The sequence below is a fragment of the Schistocerca nitens genome, chromosome 4 (genome assembly GCF_023898315.1).
Source record: "Schistocerca nitens isolate TAMUIC-IGC-003100 chromosome 4, iqSchNite1.1, whole genome shotgun sequence".
Taxonomy (NCBI): domain Eukaryota; kingdom Metazoa; phylum Arthropoda; class Insecta; order Orthoptera; family Acrididae; genus Schistocerca; species Schistocerca nitens.
In genome coordinates, this window is record NC_064617.1 from 407,581,650 (window position 1) to 407,604,718 (window position 23,069).

At 40.9% G+C, this 23,069-nt stretch overlaps 1 protein-coding gene across 2 annotated transcripts in view; it reads right to left on the reverse strand.

Annotated features, from left to right (window-relative positions):
* Nucleotides 1–359: 359 nt before the first annotated feature.
* The window catches only part of LOC126251345 (enolase-like), a 29,509-nt gene continuing 6,799 nt past the window's right edge, over nt 360–23,069 (reverse strand). For both annotated transcript variants that reach the window (XM_049951715.1, XM_049951714.1), the window contains exons 2-7: nt 15,249–15,336; nt 14,334–14,510; nt 13,654–13,808; nt 5,059–5,421; nt 1,009–1,429; nt 360–931 (exon numbers count right to left, since the gene is read on the reverse strand). In XM_049951715.1, the coding sequence (XP_049807672.1) occupies nt 809–931; nt 1,009–1,429; nt 5,059–5,421; nt 13,654–13,808; nt 14,334–14,510; nt 15,249–15,311 (1,302 nt within the window). In that variant the 5' untranslated portion in view covers nt 15,312–15,336 and the 3' untranslated portion in view covers nt 360–808. The remainder of the gene's footprint in view (nt 932–1,008; nt 1,430–5,058; nt 5,422–13,653; nt 13,809–14,333; nt 14,511–15,248; nt 15,337–23,069) is intronic.

A 23,069-nucleotide genomic window follows, 5' to 3' on the forward strand; every position in this document is an offset into this window, starting at 1 on the left:
TACATTTATGATTGTGACAACTGAGTTCACAGCTCCTTTTATGTGGGCCGTAACAGCTCCTCCCTGTCCTCACTATAGGTAGGTAATGCACCCCTCCCCAACTGGTGGGTCAGGTGCCCTGCCCTTCCTTTCTGAACTTTTTCAACCAATCCTCCTCTCCTCGAGGAAGGAACTCAATTCTGAAAGGTAGGTAGCACATCACTTATGTGTCCGACAGCCGCTGCCTCATGCTGTCTCAGTTTATTGCTTTATCTTTAACATTCCACAATGTCACAGTAATGACTTTCAATGGATGCAGTGTTTCTCAACTACTGATCTGCATATTTGTGATAGCTTTTATTTATGAATATGAAATCATAAATAGTTTTATCTTTTATTGTCAGAATTTCACATTCACATACACTTTATGTTTCTTAAGGGAGTGTACAAAGGAACACTGAGGTGTTATAAATATTGCCGCTACAAATAATAAACATTTATCAACTTCTTACATTCAGTTATACACTTTTCACTGATGACATTCAAGATAGTATATTAATCTGCTCACTTTACAACAGAAAACTAGCTGTACAGGAATGAACACCATATTGCAACTAAATGTTTGAACATCTGACTTTGGAAATGTCAACAGAAAATGTTTTACATTCCCTTATAGATTTGATAATTCTCACTCTAAACATACTGTTCAGTTAACAGTTTTCCCATACAACTATTGCTAACACCTCAAGCTTTAGTGATTCAATAAATAGGGCAGTACATTTCCTTAAAGCCAACACATCAAATTGCTCGAACGGGCATAAGGAAACCTTTAGACAGGATTGCGAAAGTTCTTGCCAGCATACTTTGCAGCAGATCCCAGCTCTTCTTCAATGCGCAGCAACTGATTGTATTTGGCCAACCGCTCCGAACGACATGGAGCACCTGTTTTAATCTGTAATGAAACAGAAATGTATAGCTCTCAGATATTTTTAATTATATCACAAATGTGCTCTCAGACTGTACACATACCTGTCCTGTGCAGAGACCTACAACAAGGTCAGCTATGAATGTGTCTTCTGTCTCCCCAGATCTATGAGAGACCATTGTGCCCCAACCATTGGACTTTGCCAAAAGGTGTGCTTGTATACTTTCTGTCACAGTACCAATTTGGTTTACTTTCAGTAACAAGCAGTTGCAAGCTTTCTTTTCTGCAGCCAGGGCAATACGTTTTGGGTTAGTAACTGTTAGATCGTCTCCAACAATTTGAATCTTGACTTGTGATGTAAAATGGGTCCAAGCTTCAAAATGATCCTGATCAAATGGATCCTCAATAGATACAATTGGGTATTCCTTGATAAATTCAGAATACAATGCTGCAAGCTTTTCCATGCTCAGCCACTGGCTTTTATCAGAGTTAGGGTTCTTGAAATCCAGGTCATAAGAGCCATCCCTGCAAAACAAAATTGATACAGACATCATAAAATGGTACTGCTTTGTAAAATTAGGCATGAAACAGCAGTATTTGTTAATACAGAATATCATTCCTGAAAGTTCTTTTTACTGTGCAAAGGATATTAAATTATAAAGTTAAGAGAAAATAAATTTACTTTGCACTCTTGCCACTTTTAAGTACTGTGTGTTTAATTTATTTAACAGGAAATTAAAGTAATACAAGAGACCAGCTCTGTTGCTGAGGGATTGCACTGTTCCTCTAAATAGTCAACATCTAGGACTGTCCAGGTTTAGGAAATGGAGAGTTACAGAGAGTCACTCAGAACCCTTGATCAGGGGAGACTTACCAGATGGGATGAGAAGGAAAGATTGACTGTTGCGGACAGTACCGGTACTGCATGATGTTTGAAAACCTGATAGCTTAAAGGTGGAAGAGAGAGAGGAGATGACTGACAAAACAACATGCAGGAGTTGATAAAAGTGGAAAGCTACGTGCATTATACATGGTATATAGATGAGTTGTGGGGGGGGGGGGGGGGGAGGAGGAGGAGGAGGAGGAGGAGGAGGAGGAGGAGGAAAGAGAAAAAGACAAGTCAGAAAATAAGATATAGAAACTAAAAGGAAAAGTTACTAGGGGGAAAAAAAATAAAATTGCGAGACTGATGAAATCAATGTAAATTAGGCTAGGTACATGACGAGAACCATGGATATTTTATAATACCAGTTCCCACCTGCAGTTCTTAGAAAACTGCTGACAGGAGGGAGAATCCAGATGGTACGTGTGGTGAAACAGGCACCAAGGTTCATGACTGTCATATTGTAGAGGATGCTCTGCAACAGGATATTGTGTGTTGCTAGTATACACCCTCTGTCTATGCCCATTGGGCACAATGTTTTATTTACCAGGTGGCTCTCCCTTTTATAGTATGTGCTTTTCCAGTTACATAGTTGGTATAGGTGGTGGTAGGAGGATGCATAGGGCAAGTCTTACAGTGGGGCAGGCAGGGGTAGGAAATGTGTGCAGAAGGGATCTGGCATTACAACATGTTCTTGGTTCCACCACCCATCTATTCTTAATTTACATTAATTTCCTTGGCCACAGCATTTCTTTTCAGTAATTATACCTTTTCTTCACTCCCTTTTAGTTTTCTATATCTTTTCATTATCTGATTTTTCCCCACACCCTAGCTCACTGATCTACCATGAGTAATTTGCTTAGTTTTCTATTCTGATTAACTCTTGCATGGTGTTTTGCTAGTAATCTCCATCTTGGTTATTCCCCATTTTCCACCTATAAGCTCTCAGGTTTTCGTATCTCCTCCAGTGCTGTCCGTAGCCATTTGTCTTTCTGTCTCATCCCATCCAGTAAGTCTCTCCCTACTCTATGTTCTGGGTGACTATTCTGCAACACTACCCATTTCTTAAACCTCACTAGTTCTTTTCCTTCATCCCTTTTCCATCCTCTTCAACCCTTCCACCAGAAGGAACCACTGGTTTCAAAAGCTTGCACAAGTCCATAACTATTCAATGTTTTCTCCTACTGCTTGGTGGGCAGACAGTTTACCTATCCAATTATATCTTCAAAAATTGATTATATTGTTCATATATTTTCTAGTAAATATTATTTAAAAGAAAGAGCCAGCTAATTGGGATATTGTTAGAATGTTTACAATTTGAAGAAGATACTAAATAAAAGCTAAGTCTACAATGAATAAATTTTACATGATTATTTGAACAAAATAACACCTTTTTCTCATGATGAAGTCATTGAAAATTATTTCTAGTAAATTTAGTTTTTTGAGAAGGTCCTACTGAATTCTGCTCACCTTAACTTTGAATGATGTTAGTGGCTCTGAAAATGATGGACTTTGTACTAATATTAATTTCAATTAATGCTTATAGCACTCCATTCCAGTGTTGCCCCATGGGGCAAGGGCACCCCCATCTGCACATCATCGCACTCACGGCAGGTGCAGATAGTGTAGGTCACAATCTCTTGCATTCTGCACATGCGAAGGCTCTTTGGTCACTACCGTGTGCATGCACTACCATGTATATTATGGGCTGTCTGCAAATCTGCCCTTATGTCAGCTGTTTGCCCACCCCCACCTGGCTATCCCAGGTGGGCATGCAAGCTGGATCAGCCAAGACTATAGCAATGCTATATGTGTAGCAACCCTGCAATATTTTTCTCCCCAATGAGTAAGCAATAAATGGACCAAATTATGGTTGAAATTTCTCAGAGTGTTCCAAAGTTATGATGGCAAGCACACATATTGTTATATACAAGTGTGTAATGCAAAGGGTATCCAAGCAATTACAGTTATGAGCACTTTATTACTTCAGACCAATACTAAATTTAATGAAACTTCTGGAAGTCATGTGAGTGGAGGTAGAATATTGGCTTTAGGGGATAGGGCAAGGAACTTTAATACATATTGATAGAACAAGGTAATAAGAGTACACTAGTTGTGGTGGTGGGGAAAGGGGGGGGGGAGGAGGAGGAGGAGGAAAAAGAAGTTAAAAACTAGAAGAAACAACATAAACCACATGCTTTTGTAAAGTAGGAAAGTTAGTGTCCATGTCGACTCAAATAGTTGTAATGAAAATAACTAAGTGAAAAGGAAAAAGGAGACTGAGAATCTATACACAATACTAAATTGAAGTCCCCCCCCCCCCTGGCTTGTTTTTCTGTATGCATGTTTGTAAAGGCTAATCTCTAACTATTGGTAGGGATTTTGATACTTTTTCACTAACAGACAACCTGACATATGAGGAAGGTTGTGTATATAAATTTATTATCCTATTGCCAGACCAGTTGTCTGACTGTAGATATTTTGTGCAACCCATATGAAGCTGGAGCCAGCTCAATTTTTTTAGTTATTAACACTGTCGACACCTGCAAAAATACAAGGATGGTTAGCATGCCCGATAGACTGCCACCATAATTCAATGAGTGCACTTCCTCACTGTTCTGCTGTCTGCATATTCTTATTACCTTTCTGATGGGGCTCTTCAGTAGGTACTGTAGATCAAGAATTGATTGCTGGATGATGAGAGCACACTGAAGAAGCAAGTTACACTATGAAAGTGGAAGGGAGTTGCTCTCAATGAAATGATTAGTGTGCTCTTAAGAGTAGCAATACGGTGACTGGGAAAGTCAATACCACGCAACCAGTATAGTGAGTGGAAAGTTCGACTATGTTACTTACACTGCTTGAAAGTTTATCATACAAAGCAGGAAAAAGTTTCACAGGTCCTCAAATATGACTACAATACACTAGACAAGCTTTATGATCCATCATTAAATATTAGGTTTAAAAGAAGCATGTTGGTTCCTGAAAAGATTGTGTTAATGTACAGTTTATCAATTTTCTTCTTTTCAAAAAACAAAATTACAGAAAAAAAACATTATGGAAGTAAATGTTGATTCAAAAGTATAACACACCACTTTAGATTAGGAAGTCTGAATTTTTTATCAATGTAAATATTAATATATTAGACTTTCTAAGAGCTATTATAGCAAAAATTATGGTCACTACAGGCAGATTTTCCAATGTAAGTTTCAGTGTTACAGATCAGGGCTTAGTATTCGAGTCACAAAAAAATAAATGAATATTATCTTACTTGTAAAATTCTGATGCTGCAACATCCATCCCAATCTCTACAAGACCAGTATAGCCTGCTTTCTCAATAGCTTCTGAAATAAGAGCAAGGGCATCCTTATTGTTCAGAATATTAGGTGCAAAACCACCTTCATCTCCTACAGCTGTAGCATCGAGACCAAAACGGCTCTTGATGACACTCTTCAGGTTGTGATACACTTCAGTACCAATTTTCATGGCCTCTGTGAAACTCTTTGCACCTGTTGGTAATATCATAAATTCTTGCATAGCTAACTTGTTGCCAGCATGGCTCCCACCATTAATGACATTGAAAGCTGGCACAGGCAGCAAGACATCAGGGTAGCCTGCAAGGTCCGCAATGTGCCTAAAATAGTAAGACATAAAAATTAGTATCTCAGTTTACAGTTTTTTTTCTAGAGAAAGCAAACTGTAATTTTCATCAGATTCATCACATATCATTAAAAAAAATTGAGAGTTCACAGCATGTACTTACTGTTCTTCCCTTGAAGCCAAGCTTTTATTTACATAACAGATGAATTTAGTTACATGTTCCATAGAGCATACGCAAAATACACAGATAGGCCACATAACTAAAAAGTGACTCATTAATATGACTTCTAGAGTCAACTGATACTGCAAGCATGACTCATTATGAGACAGAGCAGGCAGTAAGTGGTATATTTACTTTGTTTTGTTTTCTACAAATAGCATATCATTTAAACTAAGAAGGAAATAGATAACAACTCTATGCAATGTTTTAACTCTCAGTAAATGTAGAGCACTCAATAAAATGTAATATTGCAGTTGAGAAGTCAAAATTTCTTAATGTGTATGTAAATACGAACTTCTGGTGTAAAAATCCTACTGTAAGCAGTCTTTAACCCCGAAATTCAGCAACTGTTTCTTATTCATGAGGTTTTTTTAAATTATTGTTGGTGGAAAAGGCAGACCATTACCTACACATTAATTAGCACAAGGTCTAGAATCTGAAGCTGAAGAACTCTTATAGAGTCAGTAAACCACATGAGATAATTTAAAAGTTGTTCAAGTTTTGTACATAACTTCGAAACTAGAGGTTTTAGACCAAACTTACCCAGAGGTTATTTAAGTACCATTGAGGTAAGGTTTGAATGGATAAATTATCTTTTACAAATTCAACATTCAAAGTTTATAATAAGCTTATTGGTTTGGGGGAGACAGCAAGAACGTGGCACCTGGAAAGCTCACCTGGTGACCAAAGCATGAATAATTCCAGCAAGTCCATTTCTGTACCACAGTATTCATTAATTGTCATGTGACCGTGCATACCAATGTAATTTATCAAGGCAGTATGGTTATGTAGCCAGCAATACAGAAAGCTGTTAATGTGCTTTCAGGCTGAAATTCCTTAATGGCACATGATCGTTAGATTAACAAAACTCTTTTCTTTGCCTTTTGCAATGGAGTTAAACGCACATTGATATTCCCAATGTAAAACTTTTAACAGTTACTTTAGAATGACACAGATTACCTCTCAAATTTACTGATGTCATTGAACAATATTTTGGTTAAATTCTGCAAAAAATATTCCTCGTATAACTGAATGCAATAAGAACATGTAGTACACATCCTTGAACCATTAATAAGCAACTATAAGCTAGTAAACAATAACACCAAGAATTTCATAATTCCCTTGCTCTCTTATTAAGTTAACTATTGTCAATATGAAAGCAATGGTAGCAATTACACTGGTAATAAAAATATCCTTCATTATTCACAGCTTCACATTACCTCATTTCAGTAAGGGAGAAAGTATACAGCCATAACAAAATTTAGCAGTGTTCCAAGTCAGTTGTTGGTTGTAACAATAAAGAAAAGAAAACTGAAATCATAATGCTCTTCCGCCACAGAAGTGATTCACATATTTGCACATAGAGTTGCAAAAAAGGGGAGAGGGACTTCATTACCAGTTTAAGTATGGGACCGAGTTGAAGGTAAATATAATAAGAAACTTCATATTTGGCTAATTGCACAGGTTACTTCACCTCAAATTATATCAAAATCGTTTACGCAATGTTTTAAGAGTAAAACTTATTTTAGAAAAACTAATGGGTGAAATTCCCCCCCCCCCCCAAGAACCATGGACCTTGCCGTTGGTGGGGAGGCTTGCGTGCCTCAGCGATACAGATGGCCGTACCGTATGTGCAACCACAACGGAGGGGCATCTGTTGAGATGCCAGACAAACGTGGTTCCTGAAGAGGGGCAGCAGCCTTTTCAGTAGTTGCAGAGGCAACAGTCTGGACGATTGATTGATGTGGTCTTTTAACACTAACCAAAACACCCTTGCTGTGCTGGTACTGCGAACGGCTGAAAGCAAGGGGAAACTACGGCCGTAATTTTTCCCGAGGGCATGCAGCTTTACTGTATGGTTAAATGATGATGGCGTCCTCTTGGGTAAAATATTCCGGGGGTAAAATAGTCCCCCATTCGGATCTTCGGGCGGGGACTACTCAGGAGGACGTCGTTATCAGGAGAAAGAAAACTGGCGTTCTACGGATCGGAGCGTGGAATGTCAGATCCCTTAATCGGGCAGGTAGGTTAGAAAATTTAAAAAGGGAAATGGATAGGTTCAAGTTAGATATAGTGGGAATTAGTGAAGTTCGGTGGCAGGAGGAACAAGACTTCTGGTCAGGCGAATACAGGGTTATAAATACAAAATCGAATAGGGGTAATGCAGGAGTGGGTTTAATAATGAATAAAGAAATAGGAGTGCAGGTAAGCTACTACAAACAGCATAGTGAACGCATTATTGTGGCCAAGATAGAGACGAAGCCCACGCCTACTACAGTAGTACAAGTTTATATGCCAACTAGCTCTGCAGATGACAAAGGAATTGAAGAAATGTATGATGAAATAAAACAAATGATTCAGATAGTTAAGGGAGACGAAAATTTAATAGTCATGGGTGACGAATTCGGTAGTAGGAAAAGGGAGAGAAGGAAACGTAGTACGTGAATATGGATTGGGGCTAAGAAATGAAAGAGGAAGCCGCCTGATAGAATTTTGCACAGAGCATAAATTAATCATAGATAACACTTGGTTCAAGAATCATAAAAGAAGGTTGTATACATGGAAGAAGCCTGGAGATACTAGTAGGTATCAGATAGATTATATAATGGTAAGAGAGAGATTTAGGAACCAGGTTTTAAATTGTAAGACATTTCCAGGGGCAGATGTATGGAGCGTAGCCATGTATGGAAGTGAAACATGGACGATAACTAGTTTGGACAAAAGGAGAATAGAAGCTTTCGAAATGTGGTGCTACAGAAGAATGCTGAAGATTAGATGGGTAGATCATGCAACTAATGAAGAGGTATTGAATAGGATTGGGGAGAAGAGAAGTTTGTGGCACAACTAGAAGAAGGGATCGGTTGGTAGGACATGTGTTGAGGCATCAAGGGATCATCAATTTAGTATTGGAGGGCAGCGTGGAGGGTAAAAATCATCGAGGGAGACCAAGAGACGAATACACTAAACAGATTCAGAAGGATGTAGGTTGCAGTAGGTACTGGGAGATGAAGAAGCTTGCACAGGATATAGTAGCATGGAGAGCTGCATCAAACCAGTCTCAGGACTGACGACGACGACGACGACGACGACGACGACGACGACGACTACATGGGTGAAATCCACTGAAAAATTAATGAAACAAAAATAGCTTCATAATTTCACATAGAAACATGGCACAAAAGTATTACTGCTGAATATAGCTCTGAAACGTAAATGCTTTTATCCAATAAGTTTGAAGATGAACCACAGTCCGGCCATCCTTCCACCTCAAAAACGAATGAAAGTGTTATGAAAGTTTGCGACTTAGTGTGATCTGATCGTAGACTTACTATTGGGGAGATGGCTGATGAACTTTATTTACATTTATATGCTGTTTAGTCAATTTTAACTGAAGATCTGAGCATGTGTCTAGTGTCCGTAAAATTCATTCCAAAAGTGTTGTCAAGTGAACAGAGACAATACCAACTTGAATTGTGCCAAGAACTGATTGATCGGACTAAAAATGACCCGGATTTGTTAAATACAGTAATTACAGGTGACAAATCGTGGGTATATGCATATGATCCTGAAACCAAAGTACAGTCTGGAATGGAAGACTCGGGTTCACCACGACTGAAAAAAGCACGGCAAAGTTGGTCGAAGGCGAAGACAATTTTGGTAATTTTTTGCACTTCTGCTGGTATTGTGCATCATGAATTTACCCCTGGAGGACAGACAATTAACCAGGAATACTACAAATGCGTCCTTGAGCATTTGAGTGAAAGGTTCGGAAGAAAAGACGTGCACTGTGGCATTGAATCTCAATTTAGGCAAGTGTAATGTGCTCTGAATACACAGAAAGAAAGATCCTTTATCATTTAGCTACAATATAGCAGGTCAGCAACTGGAAGCAGTTAATTCCATAAATTATCTGGGAGTACGCATTAGGAGTGATATAAAATGGAATGACTATATAAAGTTGATCGTTGGTAAAGCAGATGCCAGACAGATTCATTGGAAGAAGCCTAAGGAAATTCAATCTGAAAACAAAGGATGTAGGTTACAGTACACTTTTTCGCCCACTGCTTTAATATTGCTCAACAGTGTGGGATCCGTACTAGATAGGGTTGATAGAAAAGAGAGAGAGAGAAGATCCAACGGAGAGCAGTGTGCTTCGTTACAGGATCATTTAGTAATCACAAAAGCATTACGGAGATGATAGATAAACTCCAGTGGAAGACTTTGCAGGAGAGACGCTCAGTAGCTTGGTACGGGCTTTTGTTGAAGTTTCGAGAACGTACCTTCACCGAGGAGTCAAGGAGTATATTGCTCCCTCCTATGTATATCTCGCGAAGAGACCATGAGGATAAAATCAGAGAGATTAGAGCCCACACAGAGGCATACCGACAATCTTTCTTTCCATGAACAATACGAGACTGGAATAGAAGGGAGAACTGATGGAGGTACTCAAAGTACCCTCTGCTACACACCATGAAGTGGCTTGTGGAGTATGGATGTAGAAGACAGGAGTTGAGTGCTACACCGTGACAATGCTCCGGCTCGTCATGCCTTTTCCATCGTTGAATTTTTGACCAAATTCAAAATTCCTGTGCTTCCACAACTGCCATATTCCCCTGATTTGGCCTCTGCAGACTTCTACCTGTTTCCTAGACTGACATTTACACTTAAAGGGAAGCGATTTGACTCTATTGAAGACATCCAGGCAAATACGGAGTGTGTCCTTAACACACTTCAGGAAAAAAAAAATTTTCCAGGAATGTTTCCAAAAGTGGAAACACCATTGCAGTCTCTGTGTTCAGTGAAAAGGGGACTATTTTGAAGGAGATGCATCACAGTAGCATGTAAGTGCCACAACTGTACAATTACAAGCCCATTCTTAAAACTTTCCAATCACATCTCTTATATTACCAAAAATAAATACAATAAAATAATTTGATTATTAAATTTAAGTATTTTGGAAGGCAGCTCCACCTTGTAGAAGAGACAGCAACTTGGTTCCCAGGGCAAATTGTTTGCTATGCAGGTGTTTCATAAATATAAGTAGGGGGGGAAAAAACAGGAACAAAACTAAGTTAGACATAAAATCTTTAGGGCAATGTCCATCACGTTAATGGCACCTGTGAGCTCTAACATATTTTTGTAAAATTTTTGAACCAGTTGTTAGTTGATGCACAGATTATAGGTCGCGCAGGATACGGTGGCTGATGCACAGTGACCAGTTTTCGTCCATAAGAGCTGGGTGAGTTCATTCGATTTTTCAGAAAGGAAGGTCGCCAAACGTTTGCCACCTTTCGGCGATGACAGAATCAAAGTGCACACCTTGAGATCTTACCTCAAACAATTTTACAGAAACTATTCAGTAAAAATAAATTCATTTTTGCTTTACTTGTAGCTTTATATGTCAGGTTCATTATGAGGTGCCCATCATTTCGTTAGTGGTCATAGTTATTGGGATATTTACATTGAAGTAAGACACCGTGAGAAATTTGAGAAAGTTCCCAATGAAAAATAGGGGTCATTATGATATTGTGTTTGGTGCATATTACATAATATGTTCCTGCATATGAAAGTTAGTTAATACATTGATTTTTTCTTCAGACCTCATTAGTCTGTATCTATCACCATTCTCAGGAATATTGATTAGACATAGCACACTAATTTGCCATCGCATCATGCCAGTGATAAAGCCAGAGTGAAATGACTAACATTAAATGTTTTTTCTCATATTTCATAAATGGTTTGAGATATCAAAATGAGATCTGGCAAATGATAGTACACAAAGAGGAGAGTTTTGTCGCATAGTTATTATGCAAAACTTAATTATCTACTGTGTTATTCCACTAGCTACAGACTTTCCGATTTAAGAATGTAATTTTTCAGGGCCATCGATAACTGATCAAATGAGAATTGGAAAAACATAACTGAAGTCCTTGAACATTCCTTCAACCCCCACAAACAAACAAACCAACCTACCACCCAACCAACCAACCAACCAACACATTTATTTGTACCAAGGATGTGCTTTTTCATAAGATGCTGATCTTATTTTTCCTTAATTCCTCACTTAAACGACTGCCTTTGCACAACATGTTAGTGAAGTGAGACTGTGTTAACTCCACTATGATTTGGCAAAAGAAGCAAATTTTAATATGGCAACAAGAGACAGGTTTTACTCAAAATTCCTCACTTGTGACTCTTTTCTGAAAGTTAAATATTTGTAACAAAACGGCTGAAAATAAATCGCTGCATTTTTTGTGGAATTTTTTTTAGATACTAACCAAAGAAAAGGTGATAGATGTTTCTGAATGGTCACCACGCAAGTGTGGGTGTGGAGGGGCCCATTTAATATTTACCAAAAATGTGAATGCAGGCTTCAGTTTAGAACGGCACTTGCTCTCCAGCACTCTGAGCAACCCTCCACCACTGCAGCTCTCCCCACGCTTCCCCAGCCGACTGCACATATAGCGGCCACGACATTTTGTATGCACTATACGTATGAAGTTTTTTTTGTCAGTGAACTTTTTAAAAATATTTACCTTTTTAATTTTTTGGAGCTTAATGGTGTGCTGGTCTACGAAACACCTGTCACTCTATGTTTATTTCATCATATTTCCAAATATCTGATGATGGTAGTAGTCAAAACCTTGTAATAAAGAAATTTTACTTCGTGATCTAGAAGGTTTTATTCATAAAATAATCTTCATGATCTGACTCTTAATGGAAATTTGTTTCACTGACTAATATATTAACAACTGGTTTCATATGCCAAGCGCTAGCTATTTTCAAACAGTCGTGAAATTTTAAAATGGATGCTTGATGTCTGATTAACTTATTAAATTTTAATGTGGAAGTAGGACAGCATGCTACATACAATATTCCAACTACTTCCTATTGCTCCATGACAAACAACCAAGAAGATTAATCACCTTTTTTTTTTTTTTTTTTTTTAATGTGGCTAATTGCCAAAGTCGTCTTACTATGGGTGTAACAACAGGTGATAATGCACGTAGTTATGTAGAGGAATTAAAAACCATACGAAATATCAAAATGTGTGACAATGTCTCAAAAACACAAATTGAGAACTATTACCATCAGATTCCCCTATTATTTAATTTTACAGATAAAAAGTCTACTCACCAAGTGGCAGCTGAACACACATAAAAGACAGTTGTGATTGGCAAGCTTTTGCAGCCAGTGGCTCCTTCAGGTAGAAGGGTTGAAGGGGAAGGAAAAAGGGTGGAGGGAAAGGACTGGAGAGGTCTGGGAAAAAGAGATTATATATATATATATATATATATATATATATATATATATATATATATATATATATATAAATAATGGGAAAGTTACCCAGAACCACATGTCAGGGGAGACTTACTGTATGGAATGAGAAGGAAGTAACTCCCTGATTGCGGTTCTGGGCAACTTTCCCGATATCTATCCCTTTTCCTAGACCTCTCCAGTTCTTTCCCTTCGCCGTTCTTCCTTCCCCTTCAACACTTCTGCCTGAAGGGGCCACTTGCTCCGAAAGCTTGCCAATCACAACAAGATTTCTTATCTATACAATTAAACAATTTTCTCAATAATTTATAGATTCCCCTGTTAATACCTTATGTACAAATCAAAAAGTTTCTTCTTACCACAATAATAACAATAATTGTTTTTCTTTACAAACAATTTTCCCTACAGCAGAAAGCTGGTTTCTCTCAGGTTTAAAAAAGGTGGGAAAAAGTAATGAAGAAAGATATTGCATACAAATTTTACTACTCACTGATTCACTGTGCTTTTTTAGTACAATAGTAGGCTATATCCCAATGAAGTTCCCTATCCTAACTGCCATATCTACAAGCACACTGGACCGATATATTACATAGTTAAAGAACTGAGAAACAGTGGAAATGGTAAGACAAAGGCAATATAATACTCTCACCAATGAGTAGAATGAATAAGTAAAGGTGTTTGACAATTTTTATCAAATAGTGTCAAAATTCACCCATGGAAAGATTTTTGGTGGAAAAAAGTTAGGAGAACCTGAACAATTTGTACCTGTAAAGAGGAACGCCCTTCTTCGCTGCTCCTGCTTTGCATACTGCAAGTGAAACACCCAGGATAGCATTAGCTCCCAATTTATCCTTTTTATCTGTTCCATCTAACTTCAGCATAAATTCATCAATTTCTTTCTGCTGGGTTGCTTCAAAATTCTGAGAAAAAACAATTTACAAATTAATACACACATAAAAAAGCTGGTATCACTATGATTTTTGGCATTAACAAGTATCTATCTCGTCACAAACCACCTAAATCGACATTTCCTTTCCCGCCAACATTTGTAATATCAACTTCAGGAAAACTAACATTTTAGCTGGGGATTTTCAGAGATGAAAGATTTTGTAGTAAAGAATAATATATCCAGTTTACTGAATTACTGTGTTAAACAAAAAATTATTTACAGCTTCCACAGTAATTCAAATCAGAATTTGATTTTTAATGGAATTATGTCCAATAGTTTAAGCACACTGCCACTACAAAGCAGCATTACATACAATTAAAAATTAATGGTAAGTTACAAGCCCTTTTCCACAGTAAATTTACTTCTTCTGAAACTATTTTGTCACAGTTACAATGGAAAACATTACAGTGTGTTAAAGATGTTCATTTTAATCAAACTGACGCTGTTTTTTAGTATGCTCTCTAGCACACAAAGTACAGATTTTATTTTGCATTACCTGTTTTGAAAGCTCCGGCCATATGATCTTATTGATGTTATCAACAGCTTTTTTCACTCCCTTGCCCATGTAGTTATTTTTTTCACCATCTCTAAGTTCCAGTGCTTCATGGACACCTGTGCTAGCTCCTGACGGGACAGCAGCACGGAAAAGTCCCTGATCTGTTACCAAGTCTACCTGTGAAGAAGAACCAAATTCAATAAGTATCAACATCAAATCCTGAACAGAAGCTCACGGCAGGTAAGTAACTGGGAAAGAACGTGCTGGTGATCACTCATGAATGTATATGGCCAAAATTAACATTTGACATAACAACTGAGCAACACAACCACAGAGTAAGTTGGAACTACTGCATTTTGAAAATTTCTCTTCAAATGTAATTTTAGCAAAACTAATGAAATATTTCGGGCTGATATTTTTTAATTATAAAAAGACAAATCAAGGTAAATAAGTGCATTCAAAGCCATGTATTAACAAACAAAAAATGGACAACACTGGATTCTGAGTAGTTGCATCTTTATACATCAATAAGTAACCTGTGGTCTCCAGACATGTTCTGATTAGCGGAGGATAAAAAACCCACATGTAAATTTACAAATATGGTCACAGACTGATATATTTTATAATTGGGCTTGTTTTGCTACTATAATTTCTGCAATGTCTCTGAATTCATCACCATTATAAACCAGCCTAATTTGTCACGTTTTCATTACATTCTACTCCAAGTTTGTCACCTACATTTAGAAGCTCCTGACATTTTCTGTTTGTAATATAATGTAGAAAATTGTTGCAGTGCTATATTTGTAGAACACAATACTGGTACAATCTAAAGAGATTAGCATATTTCCATTGTTTCAAAGCATGAAAAAAATTCACATAAATACTTAAAAACCAAATAAGAAACTTTATAAATACCTCCACAGTAGGGTTTCCTCTGGAGTCAAAGATCTGGCGTGCATGGCAGCTCTTAAGTGGCATTTTGAGAGAAAAATTCCGATGACAACTGAAAGGAAATCACAAGATCATATTCTAGATCACAATCAACATCAGCTTTAGAATCAATTAATTGATATATTGGTAAAAACTGATAGAGTGATTTAACTACATCTACATAAATAATCCACTACCCACCAAGCGGTGTTGAAGGACTGCATCGCTTCAGGAGTCTACCAGGAACTGCAACCTAGAGTTTGCCTTACCAGTTACTTGTGTAATTTGATAGTTCCATTTGAGATCATTTCGAATAGTCACACCCAGATACTTGACGGATGTTACTGCTTCCAAAGACTGGGCATTTATTTTGTACTCTTACATTAATGGGGATTCTCACTTTGTTATATGCAGTAGATTACATTTACTAATATTGAGAGAGAACTGCCACTCATTACACCACACATTTATTTTCTGCAAATCCTCATTTATTTGTCCAAAACTTTCGTGTGATACTATTTTCCTGTAAACTACAGCATCATCGGCAAACAGTCTAATGCCACTATCAATACCATCAACCAGATCATTTATGTAAATCGTAGAAAGCAGTGGACCTATTACGCTGCCCTGGGGCACACCTGATGTTATGCTAGTTTCTGTTGAAGTCTCCCCATTCAGGACAACATACTCCTCTCTGTTTCTCAGAAAACTTTCTATCCAACTGCATATGTCATCAGATAGACTGTAAGCGTGCACTTTTTGGAGCAAGCGACAGCGCGGAACTAAGTCAAATGCCTTTCGAAAGTCGAGGAATATGGCATCAACCTGGGAGCAGTATCTAGAGCCTGTTGTATATCATGCACAAAGATGGCCAGCTGTGTCTCGCATGACAGCTGTTTCTTAAAACTGTGCTGGTGTCTGCAGATGAACTTCTCAGAGTTTAGATAGGCCATTATGTCTGAACACAAAATATGTTCCACGATTCTACAACAAATTGATGTCAGTGAAACTGGCAGATAATTAGGAGCATCTAGTTTTCTACTCTTTTTATAGATTGCTATGACTTGGGCCTTCTTTCAGTCCTGTGGAACTTTCCGCTGTACCAATGATCTGATAGATGATGGATAAGAATGGTGCTATATTTGTAGCATAGTCAACATAAAATCTTACGGGGATACCGTCTGGGCCAGATGTCTTTCTGGCGCCTGAGGATCTTAACTGTTTTTCAATCCCTGATACACTAAACACTACGCCAGCCATCCTTGCATTTGTTCGATAATTGAAAAGGGGAATGGTGCTGCAGTCCTCTACCGTAAATGAGTTTTTGAACGCTAGGTTTAGAATTTTGGACTTCTGTTTTCCATCATCTGTTACATTACCCATACTGTCAGCAAGAGAAGGTATTAAATTATTTGTAGCGTTCATAGATTTTATGTATGACCAAAATTTCTTGGGGCTATTTTTAGAATCTGTCAGCAGGGAAGTGACTACGTTTAAAACGATGTGCAAAATTTTCTGCTTTCTCAGCAACTTCCTAATATGCTTGTTGAACCAAAGTGGATCCTTTCCCTTCCCTACATTTTTTTGCTAGGCACGTATTTCTCTAGCACATGGTGGACAATACCTTTAAATTCCGACCAAAGATGCTCAATATCTTTGTATCCCACGGTGAATGCTTGGAGCTGACAATGAAGACATTCATTAATGACACTTATTTGCTTTCCCAAACAATGTGTTCTGTTAACTGGTATCGGCATGAATCTCATCCTGAAGTGAGGAATATGGTGTCACAAAATTTCATGGCAGTTTAAAACTTAATCTCGTATTTAGCATGAAATGTTGCAAATACTGAGTTACCACACAATTTATACTGTACTTAAGAATGACCAATGCCAGTAAACTGATGAGGAGTTACTAATTCACAATTTTTTTCTCATTTCAAGTGACTGCACTATTTTTATACAGTTCTAACAGAAAAAAATTAAAAGTATACTGTTCTGGTTTGTTGAATTCTCAGGTGTCCCAGTAGGTCATATAATTACTCCATGATATTTCAGCAAAGAATATGTAGCCACCTTTGGTCGTTCCTGATGAATGTTGCTCCCTTCCTGTCGGTGCCCTATATATGCTGGCTATTACCCCCTCCACACTCCAATCTTTTTGTTTTTGTTTTAGGGCGCAAAACTGCTATGGTCATTAGCGCCCGGTCCGTGACGTAGGAAACCGTAAAAAACCGAAAATGGAAACCAGCAGCAATGGGAACGAAACTCAAAAAATTGGAGAAACTAAAAGCTGAAGGAAGGCTTAAAAATCCACTACAGGAAGGGGTTGGCTGTCCCCAAAAAAAACTTCAAATGACTGACGTCATTTCACAGGCACTAATAAACTCGAGAACGCAATCGGCCAAGCGCGTGTCATCTGCTAAAATTGACGATATATCAGGCGACAGCTGTAGACGGGCGCGTAACGGAGTAAAATAGGGGCACTCAATTAAAAGGTTTCTTACCGTCCACAGCTGAGAGCAGTGGGGACAGAGTGGGGGAGGATAGTCACTTAAAAGATGTCGATGGCTAAAAAGAGAGTGCCCTATCCGGAGTCTAGTTAAAATTACCTCCTCCCGACGACGCGTTCTGGAGGAAGAGGTCCAAGCACAGGGAAGAGCTTTCACGTCCCGCAATTTATTATGGGGAAGTGTCGACCAATGTGCATGCCATAAAAGAACAACACGACGACATAAAACGCTCCGTAGATCGGCGAAGGGAATCGATTGAATAGCTGGCCGAAGAAGAGAGACTGCAGCCTTGGCCGCTATATCGGCCACCTCATTTCCACAGATACCAACGTGTCCCGGGAGCCAGAGGAACGCCACCGAGACGCCCCCCAGGTGGAGCATGCGCAGACAGTCCTGAATCCGGTGGACCAGAGGGTGGACACGGTAAAGAGCTTGGAGACTGAGGAGAGAGCTGAGAGAATCTGAACAGATAACATACTGTATCCGCTGATGGCGGCGGATGTAGTGGACAGCCTGGAGAACAGTGTAAAGCTCCACAGTATAAACCGAACACTGGTCGGGAAGCCGAAATTGATTTGGTGTAGGGAGTGCCTATATTGTTGGCGACACCCCAAATGGTGTTTTTGAGCCATCAGTGTAAATAAATGTGGCTTCCTTCATTTGTGCACATAGAGCAGAAAATGCCCAATGATAAACAAGTGAAGGGGTACCATCCTTGGGAAACTGACAAAGGTCACGGAGCCGGCAGATCCGGGGACGGAGCCAAGGCGGTGCTGTACCCCAAGTTGTCAACAAGGTTTTAGGAAAGCGGAAGGAAAGAGAATGGAGCAGTTGACGGAAGCGGACTCCCGGTGGTAGTAGGGAGGAGGGGCGGCCTGCATACCCTACATCAAAGGAGGCGTCAAAAAAGATGTCATGGGCTGGATTAGCAGGCATGGAAGACAGATGGCTAGCATAACGACTCAGAAGGACTGCTCGCCGATTGGACAGTGGAGGTTCAGCAGTCTCAGCATAAAGGCTTTCCACAGGGCTGGTGTAAAAAGCTCCAGACACTAAACGTAATCCACGGTGGTGGATGGAGTCGAGACGCCGAAGAATAGACGGCCAAGCAGAAGAGTAGACTATGTTTCCATAGTCCAATTTCGACCGCACTAAGGTGCGATAGAGGCGGAAAAGGACCACTTGGTCCGCTCCCCAGGAGGTACCATTCAGGACACGGAGGGTGTTGAGGGATCGCAGACAGCGAGCCGAAAGATAGGAAACGTGGGAGGTCCAGCACAGTTTTCTGTCAAACATAAGACCCAAGAATTTAGCGACATCCGAAAACAGAAGGTTGACAGGTCCTAGATGTAAGGAGGGTGGAAGAAACTCCTTACGTCGCCAAAAATTAACACAAACGGTCTTGCTGGGAGAAAAACGGAAGCCGGTTTCGATGCTCCAAGAGTGGAGGCGATCGAGACATCCTTGAAGATGTCGTTCAAGAAGACTGGGCCATTGAGAGCTGTAGTAGATCGCAAAATTGTCCACAAAGAGGGAGCCCGAGACATCAGGAAGGAGACAATCCATAATTGGATTTATGACAATGGCAAACAGTACAACACTCAGCACGGAGCCCCGGGGTACCCCGTTTTCTTGGGAGAAAGTACGGGAGAGAGTAGTGTTCACCCGCACTCTAAATGTGCGCTCTGCCATAAATTCGCGAAGAAAAAGGGGCAGCCGACCTCGAAAGCCCCCACGAGAACAGTGTGCGGAGGATGCCTGTCCTCATACAGGTATCAAATGCTCTCTCCAGATAAAAAAATATTGCTACTGTTTGGCGTTTCCGGAGAAAATTGTTCATGATATAAGTGGAGAGAGCAACAAGATGGTCAACCGCAGAACGATGCTTTCAGAATCCGCATTGGGCAGGTGTTAAAAGACTGCGGGACTCCAGCCACCAAGCTAAATGGCAATTCACCATACGCTCCAAAACCTTACATACACTACTCGTGAGAGAAATGGGGCGACAGCTAGAGGGGAGATATTTGTCCTTTCCAGGTTTCGGAACAGGAACGACGATAGCTTCCCGCCATCATCTGGGAAAAGTACTGTCGGTCCAAATTTGATTATAAAGGCAAAGGAGGTAACGCAGACTATGGGTTGATAAATGCAGCAACATTTGGATGTGGATACCATCCGGTCCTGGGGCGGAACAGCGAGAAGAAGAGAGTGCATGTTGGAGTTCCCGCATGGAGAAAACAGTATTGTAGCTTTCGCGATTTTGAGAGGAGAAAGCACAAGAAATGCTGGCGGGTAATTTGAAGAGCTCAAAATCTCAGCAAAGTGCTGACCCAATGAGTTAGAAATTGCGACAGTGTCCACTAATGTATCATGCGTGACAGTGAGCCCAGAGACCGGGCAGAAACTAGACGCGCCTGATAACCGTCGAAGCCGACTCCAAACTTCCGAGGAGGGAGTGAAGGTGTTAAATGAGCTAATAAACAATTTCCAGCTTGCTTTCTTGCTATCGCGGATGACGTGACGGCATCTCGCATGGAACTGCTTATAGCGGATACAGTTGGCCAAAGTAGGATGGTGGCGAAAAACGCGAAGAGCATGTAGCCGCTCACATATTGCGTCACGGCACGCCTCGTTCCACCAAGGAACTGGGGGGCGCCGGGGCAATTCGGAGGTGCATGGTATGGAATGTTCCACAGCTGTAAGAATAACGTCGGTAATATGAGTGACCTCATCGTCGACGCTAGGAAAGTGACGGTCATCGAATGTCGCTAGAGACGAAAAAAGTGTCCAATCGGCTTGGGCAAACTTCCAGTGTCGCAGGCGCATATATGGCAGTTGAGGCTGCAGTCTAAGGACACATGGAAAGTGGTCACTCGAGTGCGTATCATCAAGGGCGAACCATTCGAAGCGCCGAGCTAGCGGAACAGTACCGACCGAAAGGTCCATATGAGAGAAATTTGTCGTGGAGGCAGACAAAAATGTAGGGACCCCAGTGTTGAGGCAAACAAGATCTGCTTGGTGGAAGACGTCTAGCAATAGTGAACCATGTGGACAAGGATGTGGAGATCCCCAAAGCGGGTGGTGGGCATTGAAGTCCACAACCAGCAAATAGGGGGGGGGGGGGGGGGTGGAAGCTGACCAAGAAGATGAAAGAGATCAGCTCGTGCCATTGGTGTGGACGATGGAATGTATACAGTACAAAGAGAAAAGGTATATCCAGAAAGGGAAAGACGGACAGCGACAGCTTGGAAGGAAGTGTTTAAGGGGATTGGGTGATAATGGAGAGTATCATGGAGAAGAATCTTGAGTCCTCCATGGGCTGGAGTGCCTTCAACAGAGGGGAGATCAAATTGGACGTACTGAAAATGGGGGAAAACAAAGCAGTCATGGGGACGCAGCTTTGTTTCCTGAAGACACAAGATGACCGGCGAGTAGAATCGTAAGAGGATCGACAATTCATCCTGACTGGCTCGAATGCCGCGGATATTCCAGTGGATAATGGACATAGGGTGGACAGAAAATGGAGGAATGTGACCAAGGTTGCCGTCAACTCAACGACTGATCAGAGCTTGCGACCGACAGCATGGAATGGCATTCAGCCGAAGGCAGAAGATCCTGATCCATCGGTTGTTCAGGAGCAGCTCCTGCCACCAGCGATCGGCTGGTTGATCGGCTGCCAGCAGTGCACCTCGGCGACACAGAAGACTGCCGAGGGCGATTTCCGCCAGGTGGTGCTGTAGATGGGACACGCCTTGGCGGAGGAGGAGATGAACTGAGTTTCTTAGTAGCCTTCTTGGAAATATGATGTTTAGATGAAGGAGGAACTGATGGTTGTGAAGTTGGGGTACGTAAAAAATCTTCACGAGTATGCTCTTTTTTCGAAGTCGTGGTGTCTGACTTTTGGGCTCGAGATTTAGCAGAACCCGATGAAGGGTGAGCCATAGAGTGGGCAGGCGAAAGTGGTGAGGTTGAACGGGGGATCTTTGCACTGGCCGATCTGACGACCATGGGACTAAAGGTGAGGTCGCAAGTCTGCGTGGCCGCCTCCTTTGTTGGCCGAGGAGAAGCAAGGACAGTGCTGTATTTTCCTGTGTGAGGCACGGTGGGCTGTCGACTGGCGAATAATTTTCGAGCAGCAAAGGTCGACACCTTTTCCTTCACTCTGATTTCCTGGATGAGCTTTTCGTCTTTAAAAACGGGGCAATCTCGAGAGGATGCAGCGTGGTCACCCATACAGTTTATGCAGCGAGGGGATGGAGGTGGACAAGCACCCTCATGGGCATCCTTTCCACACGTAACACATTTGGCCGGATTGGAACAGGACTGGCTGGTGTGATTGAACCGCTGACACAGATAGCAATGCGTAGGGTTTGGGACGTAAGGGCAAACGGAAATTATCTCATAGCCTGCTTTGATCTTTGATGGGAGTTGAACTTTGTCAAATGTCAAGAAGACAGTGCGGGTTGGAATGATGTTCGTGTCAACCCTTTTCATAACTCTATGAACAGCCGTTACGCCCTGGTCAGACAGGTAGTGCTGAATTTCTTCGTCAGACAATCCATCGAGGGAGCGTGTATAAACGACTCCACACGAGGAATTTAAAGTGCGGTGCGCTTCAACCCGGACAGGGAAGGTGTGGAGCAGTGAAGTACGCAGCAATTTTTGTGCCTGGAGGGCACTGACTGTTTCTAACAACGAGGTGCCATTCCGTAATCTGGAACAAGACTTTACAGGACCTGCAATTGCGCCGACACCTTTCTGAATAATGAAAGGGTTGACGGTGGAGAAGTCGTGACCTTCGTCAGACCAAGAAACAACAAGGAACTGTGGCAACGATGGAAGAACTGTCTGTGGCTGTGACTCAGTGAACTTACACTTGTGAGCAGACATAGTGGAAGGTGAGGAAACCATTGCGGAAGAATCCCCCATGATTACCGGCGTCTCCGATGGCGCGCTCCTCCCTTGTGGGGGCCCTTTCTGAGGGCACTCCCTCCTTAGGTGATTGTTCACACCTCAGGTCACACCTCCCGACAAACGGACGGAGGGACCAATCGGCACTTTCGGAAGGTATCAGCTCGGGTAATCACCCCTCCCTGGGCCTGGCCGTTACCAGGGGGTATGTACGTGTCCTACCTGTCTACCCGGGGTGGGGAATTACGCGTTCCCCTGTCACCGGCTACGCATGGAAATGCGTGGGTCGGCCTTCAGACAAGCACAGGGAGGAAAAAAGAGAAAGGGAAAGGAAAGAAGAGGGGTCTCAAACGCCGCAGCAGAGAAAAGGGCAAAGAGAAGAG